This window comes from Gekko japonicus, unplaced genomic scaffold (genome assembly GCF_001447785.1).
Source record: "Gekko japonicus isolate JY-2015 unplaced genomic scaffold, Gekko_japonicus_V1.1 scaffold2117, whole genome shotgun sequence".
Classification (NCBI taxonomy): Eukaryota; Metazoa; Chordata; class Lepidosauria; order Squamata; family Gekkonidae; genus Gekko; species Gekko japonicus.
In genome coordinates this window covers 296,383-314,404 of record NW_015176040.1, presented here as the reverse complement: position 1 = coordinate 314,404, position 18,022 = coordinate 296,383, and the positions used below count along the sequence as shown (strand labels likewise).

The following is an 18,022-nucleotide window of genomic DNA, read 5'->3' as shown; positions in this document are numbered from 1 at the left end:
GGGGGGGTGCCTCCCCCCCCCTCCGGCCGGTTCCCCCGTCTCCTCCCCCCCCCACTCCCTCCGGCTCAATCTCCCCCCCTTGTCTCTGAAGTGAGGCCCGGCAGCTACAAGCTGCTTGGGCCTCGCTTCTCTCTCCCCCCCCCCGGCTCCGAAGCGACGCCACTCTCTTCCCCCCCCCGAAGCAGCGGCGACGAGGGAGTTCGTAGAGCGTTCCCTGTGCATGCGCAGGGGACACTCTGTAACTTTTGGCGGGATTTAAGTATCCCCCCAATATTTTTTTTCGGATTTACAGATTTTTGTGCACACCTGGGGACCGCCCCAAGTGTGCACGGAAATCTCCCTCCCCCCCCCAGGTGCCCCCGATCTGCGGAAATAAGTATCCGCACGCAGGGGGCCATGTTGGAAATTAGATATATAGATATGGAGCAGAGGTCCATCAGTGGCTATTAGCCACAAGGTATAGATAGGGGCTCTGGGGCAAGGGATGCTCTGTCTTCTTGGTGCTTGGGGGGGGCAACAGTGGGAGGGCTCCTAGTGTCCTGGCCCCACTGGTGGACCTCCTGAGGGCACCTGGTATTTCTGGCCACTGTGTGATACAGAGTGTTGGGCTGGATGGGCCTTTGGCCTGATCCAACATTGGCGTCTCTTATGTTCTCTTATGTTCAAATTGCCCATTTTCAACACTCTCTGTGTAAAGTAAGCCTACTGCCCATCAGCTTCATTGGATGCCCTCGAGTTCTACTGTTTGGGGAGATGGAAGGAAAGAAAACTCCCTTCGCCCCGTGCGTAACCGTATAAACCTCTATCGTGTCCCTCCTTGGTCGCCGCTTTTCTAAACCGAAAAGTTTAGAGACGGGGAAGGCGCTCCGACCCCCACGTCATCTTAGCTGCCCTCCTCTGCACTTCTTCCCGGCAAAGGCACTTAAGAGTGCTCAAAACGTGCGACCCTCCGTGTCATTCTGTAAAGACGGCCAATGCCAACACTGCCGAGGAGGCTCTGAGAGACAGGGGTGGCTGCCATCTGGTGGGGCCATGCAACAGGGAGAATCCAAACCACGGACACGCCAGTTCTGGGACATTCACAACCAGAAATGTGTGGAGAGGCAGGTCAGGTGTTTCGAGCAGCATGGATTCTAGACAACGAGGAGTTCTACACACTTAAAAAAGGTTTCCCTTGCTCAAAAGCCAGTCGAATCCGACTCTAAGGGGCAGTGCTCATCTCAGTTTCCAAGCCGAAGAGCCAGCGCTGTCCGAAGACGTTTCCGTGGCCATGTGGCCGGCATGACTAGATGCCGAGGTGCACGGAACGCTGTTACCTTCCCGCCGAAGCAGTACCTATTTCTCTACTTGCAATTTCTTGCTTTCGAACTGCTAGGTTGGCAGGAGCTGGGGCCAGAGATGGGAGCTCTCTCCGTCACGCGGCACTCGGGTCTCGAACTGCTGAAGCACCGACCTTCCAGTCTGCAATCCAGCGTCTTAACCACTGAGCCACCGCAGTCCTACATGCTTACAGAGGTCTTAATCAGCCCTAAGTTGTTGGAGAAGGAATAACTTCTCTACTGATGGAACTGTGTATTATTAGCAAATAAGAACGCACCAGAAATATGAACACATACCCCCCCCCCCCAAGAATCCAACATCAATTTTTGGCAGCGTTTTGAACATGCCTCCCAAGTTCAGAGGCTGATTTTGGTTTGACTTTTACACCTTTAGAGACCCGTGAGGGAGAAACGTGCTTACTGTGATACGGGTATGGAGGTGGCCGGGTCCTTTTGGAGGGGCAGAGACAGTCAGCCAGGAACACCATTATCTGAGGAGAGAAAGCAGAGCAGGCATCCCTCACAACAGAGCACAAAAACATTGCACGTTTTCACAGAATCACAGTTGGAAGGGACCTCCAGGGTCATCTAGTCCAACCCCCTGCACAATGCAGGAAATTCACAAATAGAAGAAGAGGAGAGATTGGATTTATACGCCGCCCTTCACTACCCAAAGGTGTCTCAGAGCGGCTGACAACCTCCTTTCCCTTCCCCTCCCCAAAACAGACACCCTGTTGTGAGGTAGGTGGGGCTGAGAGAGCTCTTGACAGAAACTGCTCTTTTTCAAGGACAGCTCTTGTCAGAACTACGGCTTGCCCAAGGTCATCCAGCCAGGTGCAAGTGGAGGAGGAGTGGGGGAATCAAACCCAGCTCTCCCAGATTAGACAACAGACACCCTGTGAGGTGGGTGGGGCTGAGAGAGCTCTTGACAGAAACTGCTCTTTTCAAGGACAGCTCTGATCAGAGCTACGGCTTGCCCAAGGTCATCCAGCCAGGTGCAAGTGGAGGAGTGGGGAATCAAACCCAGTTCTCCCGATTAGAGTCCGCGCACTTAACCACGACACCAAACTGGCTCCCAATACCTCCCCCCGCCCCACACACACACCCAGTGACCCCTGTTCCATGCCCAGAAGATGACAAAAAACCTCCCGGATCTACAGCCAAACCATCCTGGAGAAAAATGGCTTCCTGACCCCAAAGTGGAGATCAACATTTCCCCGGGCGTGTAAGAAAGGCCCACGAGAACTAAGCATTATTAAACATGACCATTCCCTTCCCTCTGCCCACGGACAGGACTACTTACCAGCCCCAGCACAAGTCCCGAAAACAACGTTGCCAAGGCAAAGATGGCGTAGGACCCCCAGGCTGGCAGGCCGAGGTTTTCCGTAAAGTAGTTGTGGCAGTGCTACAAGACAGGAAAGCACGTGAACACAGGGAAGCTGCCTTATACTGAATCGGACCCTCGGTCCATCACAGTCAGGGTCATCTACTCTGATGGGCAGTGGCTCTCCAGGGTCTCAGGCGGAGGTCTTTCACATCGCCTCTTGCCTGGACCTTTCAACTGGAGATGCCGGGGATTGAACCTGGGACCTTCTGCATGCCAAGCAGAGGCTCTGCCACTGAGCCACAGCCCCTCTTTACAGCTCTCCAGGGTCTCAGGCGGAGGTCTTTCCCATCACCTCCTGCCTGGTCCTTTTAACTTGAGATGCTGGGGATTGAACTTGGGACCTTCTGCATGCCAAGCAGAGGCTCTGCCACTGAGCCACAGCCCCTCTTTACAGCTCTCCAGGGTCTCAGGCGGAGGTCTTTCCCATCACCTCCTGCCTGGTCCTTTTAACTTGAGATGCTGGGGATTGAACTTGGGACCTTCTGCATGCCAAGCAGAGGCTCTTCCACCGAGCCACGGGCCCTTCCAAGCAGAGGTGAGGAGTTGGTTTGGGAAACTCTCAAGGGTTGCTGAGACCCGGGGAGGAAGGAAATGCGCGGCACATACCCTGATCCACATGGACAGCTGGAAGAGCGCTGACATACTGCTCATCCTGCAATAGAGGAGAGGAAACCATAGCAGAAAAACCTCTGACTTGGAATTCAGCATAAACAAAAACCCCAAAGGGCCCTTAACACACACACACACACCCAGGAGCCCTGAAAGACGGATTAGAACGGATAAAAGGAAGTACTTCTTCACCCAAAGTGAAGTGGTGGTGGCTACAAGCATGGACGGCTTCAAGAGGGAATTAGATAAGCATATGGAGCAGAGGTCCAGCAGTGGCTATGAGCCACAAGGTATAGATAGGGACTCTGGGGCAAGGGATGCTGTCTTCTTGGTGCTTGGGGGGGGGGGGGTCAACAGTGGGAGGGCTTCCAATGTCCCGGCCCCACTGGTGGACCTCCTGAGGGCACCTGGTATTTTTGGCCACTGTGTGACACAGTGTTGGACTGGATGGGCCTTTGTCCTGATCCAACATTGGCGTCTTCTATGTTCTTATGACTCTGAATCGTAGGTTAGACCAGAAAGGCTGAGAACACAAAGAACCCGGGGGGGGGGGGGATATTACGATGCAACATATACATAAAGCCATTCAATTGTGTGCACAAAACATAACACCAACTTGGTTATGTATGTTATATTATAATATGAGGAGGTTGGATTCATACCCCATGGCCCTTCACTACCCTAGGGAGTCTCAGAGCGGCTCACAAACTCCTCTCCCTTCCCCTCCCCACAACAGACACCCCGTGAGGTCGGTGGGGCTGAGAGAACTCTGACAGAGCTGTGACTGACCCAAGGCCGCCTAGCTGGCTGCATGTGGAGGAGTGAAGAATGAAACCCAGCTCTCCAGATTAGAGCCCGCCGCTCAACAACTACATATGCTTCCTGTGTGTAACTCTGCATTACGATACATAAATAAATACCGGTAATGTTTGGTGTACTGGTTAAACCAGTGCTGCACCGGCAAGGCGGGATATAAACTAAAAGTAATAAATAATAATAAATAAAGTGCGCAGACTCTAATTTGGGAGAACCAGGTCTGATTCCCCACTCCTCCTCCACATGCAGCTGCTGGTGTGACCTTGGGTCAGTTACAAGTTCTCTCAAGAGCTGTTCTCAAAGAGCTCCCTCAGCCCCACCTACCCCACAGGGTGTCTGTTGTGGGGAGGGGAAGGGAAGGAGAATGTGAGCCACTCTGAGACTCTTGAGTGAAGGGCGGGGCATAAATCCAATCTCCTCTTCTTATAGGCCAACAAATAAGAAACAGAAAACAGTTTTTTGCATCTACCCAATCACACTGCCTTACTGATTCTTGAGATTTGTTCTGTTCTTTAGAGTATGAATTAGGTGTGACTGTGCTACTTATAAGCCACTGGTGAAGGCTTTGTCCTGAAACATGTTTAGCCTTTTGTGTGTTGTTGTACGTACACATTTGCTTCCTGTTTTTGTTTTACCGATTGCTTGACTGTGCGACTGAACAACAACAATTACTGGTTACTGGTGTTACGTTTTGCATACATAACTGAATCAGTTTATTTATCTAATTATAGGGATTAACGTGGAATTCACTGCCGCAGGAAGTGGTGGAGGCAACAAGCACAGACAGCTTCCAAAGGGGACTGGATAAACACACGGAACAGAGATCGCTGAATGGTTATTAGGCACAAGGTATAGATGGAATAGAACACTCTGCCTGGGGCAAGGGATGCTCTGTATTCTTGGTGCTTGGGGGGAGCAACAGTGGGAGGGCTTCTGGACTTCTGGCCCCACTGCTGGACCTCCTGATGGCACCTGGTGTTTTTGGCCACTGTGTGACTCAGAGCGTTGGATTGGGTGGGCCACTGGCCTGATCCAACATGGCTTCTCTTATGTTCTTATAAGAGGGAATTGGATAAACATATGGCGCAGAGATCTATGAGTGGCTATTAGCCACAAGGTATAGATGGAACACTCTGTCTGGGGCAAGTGATGCCCTGGATTCTTGGTGCTGGGCAAGGAGCAACCAGTGGGAGGGCTTCCAATGTCCTGGCCCCACTGCTGGACCCCCTGACAGCACTTGGGTTTTGGCCTCTGTCCGACACAGAGTGTTGGACTGGAGGGATCACTGGCCTGAACCGACACGGCTTCTCTCATGTTCTTATATTGCACCATATTCCTCTTCTCCTCCTTTTCGTGTTCTCAACCTTTTTGGTTTACCCTAGCTTTTTTGCTTGGCCATTTCCCCCTTTTTGTGGTGCTCCGGATGGCAGGCCCCTGCCACTTAAGAGCCCATGTCCCATTGCTAGGCTACATGGCAGGCAGGGGTGGTTCACACGGGGGCCGCTGCACACTTAGGACTGCAACTCCAAGCGAGGACAGACTGCCATGGACAACCAACCACTTCCAGGGATTGTGGCAGTGGGAGATTTTTCCTTTCCTGAGGAGTCCCCCTGTTCCACAGAATTAACATAGGATGCTGCTGCTAATATTAGGAAACTTGGGCAGTTCCGAAGTTACAATGAATGCTTTTCAGGTAACAATTCACCAACTGCTGTGTGTCAGGGAGAGCCAGAGATCTTTCCCCATGTGGCAAAGCCCGCTTTGGGAGGATGCAGAGTTCTCTCCAGCATAAACTGCCACCACCTGAAGGTTAACTCTCCGTGGTCCTAACTGACAACCATAGAACAGTCCTGAGTTCCAACAGCCAAGAATGAGAAAGAGGGACACGGACACTCACACCCCAAAACAGCAGGTTGAGTTTGCAGTCCCCGTTGCCCGTTCAGGACATCGAGCAAGCCCAGACGATTACGACTGTCAAAATACCGTTGCTGCTTTTCTCCCCTCTCTCACTACTATGCACCACACACAGCATACGCTATAATGGTAGGCAGGGCCAGCTCACCCACAAGGCGAACTAGGCACTCGCCTAGAGCACAGGCCGGCCCTTAGGGGTGCTAGCAGGACCCGTCGTCCCCCCGCCAAAGCCCCCCAACCCCCGCCAAAAAGCACGACCGGGTGACCGCCGCTGCCGCCTCTTTCATTTCTCCCTCTAGACCACGTGCGCCCAAGGATGCGCGGCCGCCCCGCTTCCCCCGCAGTCCTCCTGCTTCTTTTTCTCACTTTCCTTCCCCTCCCCAAAAAGAGGGGGGGAGGTGGTCGTGGAGAGGTGGGCGAGGGAGCGGGAAGAAGCGGCAGCAGGAGGAGGACGAGGAAGTCGGAGCAGCAGCAGCAGCAGCGCCCCAGCTGGCCCACCAGGAAGCTGGTGAGTTGTTGGAACGCGGCCGCCTTCCACCACCTTTCCTCCCCCCCTCCCCGAAAACGTTTGATCCCAGAAGACTTTGGGGGGTGGTGTGGTGCGCACACACATACACACACACACACACCGCCTCTCACTCTCGCTCTCCCCGCCCCGGCGACCTCCCTACTCCTCCTCCCTCACCCCCCAGCCGAGCTGTGCGGTGGCCCCTTGGTGGTGGTTCAGCCAATCTGGTAGTCATTAGCGCGGCCAGGGCAGGCGGCGCTTCTCCACCCACGCCACAGCCGCACTGCAGCCCCAAGGGCTCCTGCTCAGCTGCCCTAATCAGCCCCCAAGAGCTGAGCCGAGCAGAACTTCCCCCGCAGCCCCTGCCGCTGGCCACCTGCAAGATCGTCGAGGCCGAGGGGGGGGCGGAGGCGGAAGGGGGCGGCCAGCTGGGAGGTGTTCAGGCCCCACCGGGAGGTTGGCATCTGCGCCTTGCCTAGGGTGTACAAAACACCTCGGGCTGGCCCTGATAGTAGGCCCAAACCAACCCCTTGGGGGTTAGAGGATGGGGGATTAAGAACATCGGCTCCTTCACTCTCTAAATGAGAGGATTCACCTGGAGGATTCCAGGTTTGGAATATCACTCGACCTTTAAATGAGCTTATCGCTGAAGACGAGGGGCCTCTGCCAGCACTTACAGGAATGAAGACGGGCCAAACCAAGAAGAAACAGGCTCAACGGACTTCCACTCTTGGTCACTGATGAAGTTGATGAAGTCCGTTTTAGTCCGCAGACCCTGGTACCGCCTAAACTCTCCATCTTTGCAGCTGCTCAAAAGAAGAGCTACCTGTCAGTCATTTTCGACCCCTGATATGCTACCCGTCAATCTCAAGTAGTTACAGATTCCCAGGTATTTTGTTATGCATCCTTTAATATGGTACAAGCAAGCAAAATGGCAAATTAAACATTATCTCTCATGGCTCCACTGTTGTTACTTCCAACCAAGCCCCCTAACTACAGCAAAAAGAGCTGGATCCAGTTTCACCCTGCCAATCACACACATACACAACAACTTTCTGAGAAGCCAGGTTCCAATCTGGTAAATCCAAACAAGAAGGGGGAAAGACTAGTGTCACGGGAGTCCCAAATATACACATTCCACTAGTATAAAACGCCATCAAAAATAATATATTAAACAATTATAAAGCTGGTAGTGTTACAACAACATGAATGCATACTGTAACTATAATAAGGCATAAGATGCAATATTTCCTCCTTTGAAGATAAGACATAAAGTCCATGTAGTCAGTGTGACTTGATAGGAGGAGCCCACATAGTCATAACATTTTCCAAACTGCCTTTGCAAAGACACTCGTTCTAGATACTTGGAAGATGCGTTTCCTTCGACTTCTTCAGTTTGCCGGCTGTGTCGGTGGAAACTGACCACAAGGTTCATAGTGTAAGAAGCAAATCATAGGAGAACACATGATTCACTTCTTACACTATGAACCTTGTGGTCTGTTGAAATTGCTGAAATCAGGTTTCACCTACACAGCTGGCAAACTGAAGAAGTCAAAGGAAACGCATCTTCCAAGTATCTAGAATGGGGCGTCTTTGCAAAGGCTGTTTGGAAAATGTTATGACTATGTGGACTCCTCCTATCAAGTTACACTGACCACATGGACTTTATGTCCAATGCTCCCTCTAAGCTGTGGAGTCTTGTGAACAAAAATTCTACACCATGAACTACTGGCATTAAAGTTGTGAGTGAGTGATTTGGCTACTGCATGAATTAGTTTGCTCTGGAGCCACATCCTTCCTGAGCTAAGACCAAAATGTGTGAGCTGGAGGCTAAGAAACTGTGAGCTAGCTCATACTAACTCAGGTTAGAGGGAACACTGTTTATGTCTTATCTTCAAAGGAGGAAATATTGTATCTTAGAAGAGATTGGATTTATACCCCGCCCTTCACTACCCAAAGGAGTCTCAGAGCAGCTAACAAACTCCTTTCCCTTCCCCTCCCCACAACAGACACCCTGTGAGGTAGGTGGGGCTGAGAGAGCTCTGACAGAAACTGCTCTTTTTCAAGGACAGCTCTGACAGAACTACAGCTTGCCCAAGGTCATCCAGCCAGGTGCAAGTGGAGGAGTGGGGAATCAGACCCGGTTCTCCCAGATTAGAGTCCGTGCACTTAACCACTACACCAAACTGGCATTATATTTACAGTATGCATTAATGTTGTTGTTGTGATACCACCAACTTTATAATTGTTTAATATATTATTTTGGCAATCTTTGATGGCGTTTTCTACTAGAGGTTCAAATCTGGGGCACTAGCGTTGGCAGGGATGGAAAATAATCAGCATGCCTCGGTGCTAAGCAACAGATTTTCCACCTGAGCGATCAGGCCCCAAGGATCTTCCCAATCCTAATCGTAAGTACCCCTCCCCCACTACTTATAGTCTGAAGTACTTACTGGTAGATGGTGGGGAGCGCTGTTATGATAAATCGCCCGCTCAGCCCTGAACAAAGACAGAGAAGCAAAGTCCGTCTGAAAAAGCAGATGTGTCTCTGGATTATCCCCCAAGACCACAGATGGGGGCTTCGGGTTTCTGCAGCCTCGTCTTCCCACCAGCATGTGCCCTTGAACCCCTCCGTAGGACAGGTGGCTCTCCGAGAGGTCAGATTCCCCCCCCCCCAGCTCTTTGCATTCACAATGCTCAGAAAACCAGACTATTTACTGATTTACGACACTTATAGTTCATATTTCTCACTGAGACCCGAGGTGGATTGAACGGTTTGATCCTATGCCAGGGGTGGCCAAACCGGGGCTCGGGAGCCACATGTGGCTCTTCCACACATATTGTACGGCTCTTGTCAGGGCGGCTGAGGAAGCAGAGGGGAGCCGTGCTTTCCCTCCCTCCCCCATCTATTCGTTTTCTTTCTTTCTCTCTCTTTCCACCTCTCTCTCTCTTAGACAAATAAATATAATTGGACTTAATAAATATCATTATCAATATCTGTTTTTACCCCTTTTTTATTTTCGGCAGTCTCATTCAATGTTAATCAAAAGCAAATGTGCATATTTTCCAATAAAAACATGTGTAATATTTCTTCATATCTTGCGGCTCTCAGACATCAGACGTTTGTTCTGCGTGGCTCTTCCACTGAGCCAGCCCGGCCGTCTCTGTCCCACGCGAACAACAGGACAAGACTAAGATCATTAGCAGGTCCTGCTCTCCAAATGCCACTTATTTGCTAAGCGGGCAATTTTTAGACACGTTCAGGTGGGGGCAGCCCTGCTGGTCTGAAGCAACAGAACAAAGTGTGGGTCCAGCGGGGGCACCTTAAAGACCCACCAAGTTTAACTCTGGGTATGAGCTTTCATTTGCTTGCACGCTTCGTCAGAATATAGCTTAAACGTTGTTGGCCTTAAGAGTGCCACTGGACTCAAACTTTGTTCAATTTTTAGACACGTGAATCTCCTTGTTCAATTTTAGACACGTGAATCTCCTTGTTAAATTTTTAGACACGTGAATCAATTTTTAGACACTTGAATCTCCTGGCTACCCACCAGGCAACTGCCTGCTGCGTCCTTGACCCAGGATCTTTGCCACAACAGACACGGACAAAAACAGGAGATGGGACATTTCAGGCAGAGAAAATGAAACGCAACAAGCACTTCTAGAAGAAGAGGAGGAGACTGGATTTATACCCCATGGCCCTTCACTACCCAAAGGAGTCTCAGAGTGGCTTACAAACTCCTTTCCCTTCCCCTCCCCACAACAGACACCCTGGGAGGTGGTGTCAGCTAGCTGCCATTGTATCTGATGTTACCTGCTTCACATGTCTTGTGTTCTTCCCCCCCCCCCCTGGGTTTCTGTAGCTTCTTTATTATGCTTCTTTGTATTTTGCGGAACTGGCCAAGGTCATGCAGCTGGTGGGGGGGAGTCGGAGCTTCGCTAAGCTTGTTATGGTTATCTACCTTGTGAACTGAACCTGTGTTGATGGTACTGAACTGTTATGTTCCCATGGAATAGGCGCGCGTTTCTGAGTTCTATTCCCGCCAGCGGGAACTGGCCTCATTGGCCCAACATGGTTCAAATCCCTTTATTATGCTATACCTGTGTATTGGTAGTCATTCCTAACAATGTCCTTGTTCCTGTCTGAACCATCGCTTTGAAATAAACCTTGCTTTGAATCAAACGTGGAGTTATTTCGAATGCCTGGGGATCCAACAGGTGGGTGGGGCTGAGAGAGCTCTTGACAGAAACGGCTCTTTCTATGGCACGCCATAGTTCTGATAAGAGCTGTCCTTGTAAAAGAGCCGTTTCTGTCAAGAGCTCTCTCAGCCCCACCCACCTCACAGGGTGTCTGTTGTCGGGAGGGGAAGGGAAAGGAGTTTGCAAGCCACTCTGAGACTCCTTTGGGTAGTGAAGGGCGGGGTATAAATCCAATCTCTTCTTCTTCTTCACAACACATTAAAAAACGCAGCACACTTTTCTTCATTAAACACACAAGTATTACCTACCTGGCTGCTCCGTCACGTCCACCTTTGCGATGTTAATTTCGAGGTCCTCTCCCCATTCAGCAAAGCTTTCCCATTCGGGCTGCAACTTCTGGCAAGCAGGACACCAAGGAGCATAGCTAGAGAAAGACGCTGACATCAGTGGCCGCTACATGGAGAGCAGAACTCGGTTTTAACCCAGACAGCAGCCGAAGAATAAGACCACAGAGCACCCTTAACACATTTTTCTCCCTCCACAAGAACGCTAGCCTTGACTGCGTCTTTTTAGGTCTTCAGCAAGAAGTTTTATCAAGACCTGGTATTTCAGCTTTGAAAGGCGCTGGGGGGGGGGGAGCAGTTGCAGAGATGTTAAGTTTGCTTCAACGAAGTTATTTATTTATTTAATCTGTATCCCGCCCACCCCACCGTGGCAGACTCAGGGCGGCTCAGAGTATATAAAAAAAAGGTAAAGGTTCTCTTGCTCGAAAGCCAGTCGAATCCGACTCTAGGGTTGCGGTGCTCATCTCCATTTCAAAGCCAAAGAGCCAGCGCTGTCCGAAGACATTTCCGTGGTCATGTGGCTGGCATGACTAAACACCAAGGTGCACAGAACGCTGTTACCTTCCCACTGAAGTGGTACCTATTTATCTACTTGCAATTTCTTGCTTTCGAACTGCTAGGTTGGCAGGAGCTGGAACTAGAGACAGGAGCTCACTCCGTCATGCAGCACACTCGGGTCTCGAACTGCTGAACTACCGACCTTCCACAGCCTGCAGTTCAGCATCTTAACCACTTGAGCCACCGCAGCTCCTTCAGAGTATATATACACATTAAAACAACAAAATATATTAAGACACAAAAGTAAAATTAAAACCATAGCATATAAAATTTAGATTTTAACGGACATAAATATTAATAAAAGATGGCGGCATTCTCTCAACATCCAGATGGTCAACTGCCACCATACTCCGGGTTCTTGCCAGGCTGTTCATTGTTGTCGGTGCTGATGCTGGGGCCAGGGCCACGATATTAAAAGGCCTGGTGGAAGAGCTCTGTTTTACAGGCCCAGTGGAACTGTAAAAAGGTCCCACAGGCAGTGTTCCCTCTAAGCTGAGTTAGTGTGAGTCAGCTCACAGTGTTTTAGTTCCGGCTCACACATTTTTGTCTTGGCTCAGGAAGGAGGGCTCTAGAGCAAAGTAATTTAGGCAGTAGCCAAATCGCTCGCTCACAACTTTCATGCCAGTAGCTCACAAAGTACAATTTGTGCTCACAGGACTCCATATCTTAGAGGGAACATTGCCCAAAGGGCCTTGATGTCATCAGGGAGCTCATTCCACCAGTGTGGAGCCACCACAGAAAAGGCCCTGGCCCTCGTCACAGCTAGCCTGGCTTCTTTAGGACTTGGGAGAGCCAGACGGTTTTGGGACCCCAGTCTTAGCAATCTCTAGGGAACATGTGGGGGAAGGCGGTCCCTTAGGTAGGTAGAAGAAGAGATTGGATTTATCCCCTGCCCTTCACTACCCGAAGGAGTCTCAGAGTGGCTTACGAACTCCTTTCCCTCCCCCTCCCCACAACAGACATCCTGGGAGGAAGGTGGGGCTGAGAGAGCTCTTTCAAGAACTGCCCTTAAGAGAACAGCTCCGAAAGAACTGACCCAAGGTCATCCAGCCAGGTGCAAGTGGAGGAGTGGGGAATCAAACCCAGTTCTCCCAGATTAGAGTCAGCGCACTTAACCACAACACCAAACTGGCTCCCTCCCTGACCATACAGGGCTTTAAAGGTAAGAACCGGCACCTCGAACCAAATCTGGCTCCACATCATGCTTCAGTTAATGGGTGTCAAACAGCCTATCCCTGCCTGGAGAGTAGAGGCCGCGTGCAAGGCTAGAGAAGGCAACCACAGGATAGGGCCCCTTGCTGTGCGTCACAACAAATCCCAGGCTGTCTCTGAGACCAACTCGGGCTGCCAACACCGGGGCAAGAAGTTAGGGGGGCAGCCCCTGTTTTGCATTCGGAAGACCCCAGGTCTTGCTTAGTCCATGGCGTGGTCAGTAAAGGCCAGGCGTCACCTCATGGGAAAGGCCTCTGCCTGAGCCCCTGGTAGTGGTTAAGTGCGCAGACTTTAATCTGGGAGAACCGGGTTTGATTCCCCAGTCCTCCACTTGCACCTGCTGATGTGACCTTGGGTCAGTCACAAGCTCTGTCAGAGGCGTTCTTGAAAAAGAGCAGTTTCTGTCAGAGCTCTCTCAGCCCCGCCTACCTCACAGGGTGTCTGTTGTGGGGAGGGGAAGGGAAAGGAGTTTGTGAGCCACTCTGAGACTCCCTTGGGTAGTGAAGGGCCATGGGGTATAGATCCAATCTCTTCTTCTTCTTCTGAACAGACAAGAGGGGCAAAGGGGTGCACACAACTCGTGGAGCCGGGGGGGAAGGAGCCTCAGCACAGCATGACGCCAGAGTCCCTCTCCTCAAGCTGCTGCTGCTGCCGCCCCCTCAAGGGAAGCCGGCCTCTGCAGCCGCCCAGAGTTCGGTTCTGATTCCGGGAGGTCTCCAGACCCCAGCTGGAGGTGGGCAACCCTGAGGCTAGAGCATGAGGCGACCGAGCCAGCCTTGTCTCCTCCTTGGCCCGGCGGCGGCGGCGGCTCCGAGGCAGGTCCCCGCCCCCCCTTAACCCCCCCCCGTGCCCCTGAGCATGCGCAGAGAGCGACTCACAACTCCACCATCCACTCTCCCTCCAGCAGGTCCCGCCAGGTCCCGTCGCTCAGCACCCGCATTTGGCTCCGCCCGGCCACCACCGCCGCCGCCACGACCAGCAGCAGCCACAGCGCCGCCGCCCAGCGCACCGCGGAGGCCGCCATCTTGGCCCACTTCCGCCTTCCCCGCGGCCGCTGCGCATGCCGGGAAGAGGGGGCGCGGCCCACGGCGGGGCGCGGCCAGTGATTGGAGGGCGGCGCGCGAACGCCGGCCAATCGCGCCTTCCCCTCGGTCTGTTCGCGCCGGCAGCCTTGCGCTTGCGCAGAGCGTGGGGGGCCGCGTGGCTTTGAGCGGCGCCGCGGCTGTTCGCTCCTCCCGCGTGGGCAGCCGCATGACCACGGAAACGTCTTCGGACAGCGCTGGCTCTTCGGCTTGGAAACGGAGATGAGCATCGCAACCCTAGAGTCGGACTCGACTGGATTTCGAGCAAGGGGGAACCTGTACCTTACTAGGGTGCTGCAGGTTCAGCGCTCCGCTGCAGCACACCTTGACGCTGCGACAGCCAGTACACCGTTGCTGCGGTCTCGGCCCGCTCGCTTCAGTCGCCTGCAGGCTCCCTTCCAACTCACGTCCTTCTTAGTCCACAGAGCAGCCCAGAGCCTGCTGGGACCCCTGGATCAGACCAGCACTCTATGTAGTCCAGGAGCCGAGCCGAGCATTTGAGTCTGTGGCCTTCCCCTGCTGCTCTTTCATAGGTCTGGTATTGATAAGTTTTCTGCCCCCGGATATGGAGGCTCCCTTCAGTAGCCATGGCTAGTAGCCAGTTTGGTGTCATGGTTAAGTGCTCCGACTCTAATCTGGGAGAACCGGGTTTGATTCCCCACTCCTCCACTTGCACCTGCTGGATGACCTTGGGCATAGCTCTGATAAGAGCTGTTCTTGAAAAAGGGCAGTTTCTGTCAGAGCCCTCTCAGCCCCACCCACCTCTGTGGTGGGGAAGGGAAGGGACTTTGTAAGCCGCTCTGGGACGCCTTTGGGTAGTGAAAAAGTTAAAGGTTCCCTTGCTCAAAAGCCAGTGGAATCCGACTCTAGGGTTGCAGTGCTCATCTCCGTTTCCAAGCCGAAGATCCAGCGCTGTCCGAAGACGTTTCCGTGGCCACCTGGCTGGCATGACTGAACACCAAGGCACATGGAACGCTGTGTCCTTCCCACCGAAGCGGTACCTATTTATCTACTTGCAATGTCTTGCTTTCGAACTGCTAGGTTGGCAGGAGCTGGAACTAGAGATGGGAGCTCACTCCAACCCCCAACCCCTAACTAAAAAGCCAAATAAAAGCCTGGCTAAGCCAACAGGGCAGAGGAACCAGAATCCCCCGCCTTGGCAGAAAATTTCACCCCTCCCATCTAGCGGCGTTCCATGGGCTCTGACTGGCTGACAATCACTTGGATTTGCATGAATCCCAAGGATTGGTTCAGAGCCCCGGAGGAGAGGTGGGACTTTTAAGGAGGTTTACCGCACATCTGGAGATCTCTCTTCCCACCTGGAGGCTGGCAACCCAATGTGCACCTCACTTCAGGTAACAGTTTGAGTGTTCCTCAAAGCATCCTAAAACAGACGCCGAGAGGCCCTCCCTCAGAGCCTTCCCTGCGCCCCAATGGCTGGGATTTCCAGTTTGGTGCGGGAGCCAGTTTGGTGTAGTGGTTAAAAGCGGGGACTCTAATCTGGGAGAACCGGGTTTGATTCCCCCCTCCTCCACTCGCACCTGCTGATGTGACCGTGGGTCAGTCACAAGCTCTGGCACAGCTGTCCTCGAAAAAGAGCAGTTTGTGTCAGAGTTCTCTCAGCCCCACCCACCTCACAGGGTGTCTGTGGTGGGGAGGGGAAGGGAAAGGAGTTTGTAACCCGCTCTGAGACTCCAAGTGAAGGGCAGGGTATAAATCCAATCTCTTCTTCTTCTTCTTCCTTCCCCCCCCACAACAGACACCCTGTGAGGTGGGTGGGGCTGAGAGAACTCTGACACAAACTGCTCTTTTTCGAGGACAGCTGTGCCAGAGCTTGTGACTGACCCACGGTCACATCAGCAGGTGCAAGTGGAGGACTGGGGAATCAAACCCGGTTCTCCCAGATTAGAGTCCGCGCACTTAACCACTACATCAAACTGGCTCTCTTGTAAGCCGCTCTGAGACTCCAAGTGAAGGGCAGGGTATAAATCCAATCTCTTCTTCTTGAAAAAGAGCAGTTACTGTCAAGAGTTCTCTCAGCCCCACCCACCTCACAGGGTGTCTGTGGTGGGGAGGGGAAGGGAAAGGAGTTTGTAAGCCGCTCTGAGACTCTGAGTGAAGGGCGTGGTATGAATCCAATCTCCTCTTCACTGTTAAGGACTGTGCCCAAGGAGCCAGCAGCTCAAACATGGTGCAACAAGCACTCACTGACCTCCGGGTTCTAAGTACAAAAATGGAGGCCCCTGATGCCGCACCGAAGGGCCTGCACTTGAAACCGGTACTCCTTAATGGCACCACCACGATGCCCCAACTGAACTCCCGGGTTTCGGGAACAGGCGCTGAGGAAGGCCCTCCCCGTGCTTGAATCGCCTGGCAGTGACGCACTGGCTTCCATACGCCGATTCACCTTCAGACTAGCTCCATTCCTTGAGCCCACAGCGTAGCTCTTTATTTCCCTTTCACTTTGCATCGGGGATGGCGTGCACTTGAGTCTTTGAAGCTGACGCAATGAAAGGGTTTGGAAAGATGGAAGGACGTCCTCTGTCTCTTCGATCTCTCTTCCGACACCCGCTCAGCCGTTTCCTTTTGCGGGCAGACGTGCTCTAAGAGACTCGGCTCCCTTTTCGTGGCGATATTAAGCAGAGAACCTTTCACGACTGCCATGAGCACAGGAGGCTGCCATGCACATACGGATCACGGGCTCCAGCACCAAGTCGGGGGCCCTCCCTCACTTTCAGGGCTAATCACGAATGCAGAGGAGGGCGTCTCTCTCCCTGTGTACAACATCTACGGTTTATGTCCTGTATCTCTCGGCATCTAATTCAAAGACTTTAGTATTCTCAGCGCTGCACTTCCATCGCTTCCAGCTCACCTGCAACAGGGAGATAAAAAGATCCATCCAATTACAGGCGAGCCGGGGTTTCTCAGATGTGCTATTCGCCAAGCACTCTCTGCTGCCGTGGAGATGAGCATTGACATTTGAGTGATTAAGCTGACATTTGCTTGATAAAGGTTTTAATTATCAGGATTTTTGGATTCGAGAAGAACTTCCACAAACAAGCCGACTTTCCCAATTATTTCTTAAGCAGCCATCGATTTTAACAGTTGCCCTGATGAATATGCAAAATGTAAACATCTGTCATGATTTTTATTCTCTTCCTCCTTAAATGAGCATTTGAATATTTGCTTGCTCCTGTCATCAAGTCCCGAAGGCTCTTTGGCTTCTGTCGATGGGTGATAATTTTCTTCAACTGAATTTATTTTTCCTGATTTTTAATGAACCTCATAAGCAGGGAAAAGGAGGGCAAACGGATGCTGTGGGTCAGATTGAACAGAATAATAAGAAAAGTCCCCTTTGCATTTGTCTTTGCTTAAACAGACTGCTGGATCTATAAGCTTAAATAACCTTGTCGAATGAGAGTTTGCCAAGTACCGCTTGGCAGATTCCTGGAGATTCGAGAACAGTGGCTGGGAACTGCAGAGTTTGGGATAAAAAGGGAGCTCGGTAGAGTGTACTTAGATGGCATCACGGGATGGGTGTTGAAAGAGTGCGCTGACCACTTGGCAGGGGTCTTTACTAAGATCTTCAATCGGTCCTTACACCAGTCTATTGTTCCGTCTTGCCTAAAGTCCTCAATTATTGTTCCCCTGCCCAAAAAATCCACAATCAGCAGTCTAAAGGATTATAGACCAGTTGCACTCACTCCAGTTGTGATGAAGTGTTTTGAGAAATTGGTACGTAGTCACATCGTCTCATGTATTCCATCTACACTGGATAGTCACCAGTTTGCATATAAGGCAAACAGATCCACAGAGGATGCCATCAACACTACTCTGCATACTGCTCTGTCACATCTGGAGCAGCCGGGGAGTTATGTGAGGCTGTTGTTTGTGGATTTCAGTTCTGCCTTTAATACCATCCTCCCAGATAGATTAGTGTCCAAATTGGAGGGCCTTGGACTCTCCAGCTCCATATGTTTCTGGATTTGGAACTTTTTGACAGCCCGCCCCCAAAGGGTCAGAGTAGGGTCCTATATGTCCACAGCCCTTACCCTTAATACCGGTTCCCCACA

General features: G+C 51.9%; 1 protein-coding gene across 1 annotated transcript in view; it reads right to left on the bottom strand.

Annotated features, from left to right (window-relative positions):
- The window catches only part of TMX1 (thioredoxin-related transmembrane protein 1), a 16,136-nt gene extending 2,245 nt beyond the window's left edge, over positions 1-13,891 (bottom strand). Inside the window, exons 1-7 of the mRNA XM_015426655.1 lie at positions 13,746-13,891; positions 11,062-11,177; positions 9,007-9,052; positions 7,231-7,359; positions 3,313-3,358; positions 2,623-2,724; positions 1,741-1,810 (exon numbers count right to left, since the gene is read on the bottom strand). Coding sequence (XP_015282141.1) covers positions 1,741-1,810; positions 2,623-2,724; positions 3,313-3,358; positions 7,231-7,359; positions 9,007-9,052; positions 11,062-11,177; positions 13,746-13,891 — 655 coding nt within the window. The remainder of the gene's footprint in view (positions 1-1,740; positions 1,811-2,622; positions 2,725-3,312; positions 3,359-7,230; positions 7,360-9,006; positions 9,053-11,061; positions 11,178-13,745) is intronic.
- Between the last annotated feature and the right edge of the window lie 4,131 nt (positions 13,892-18,022).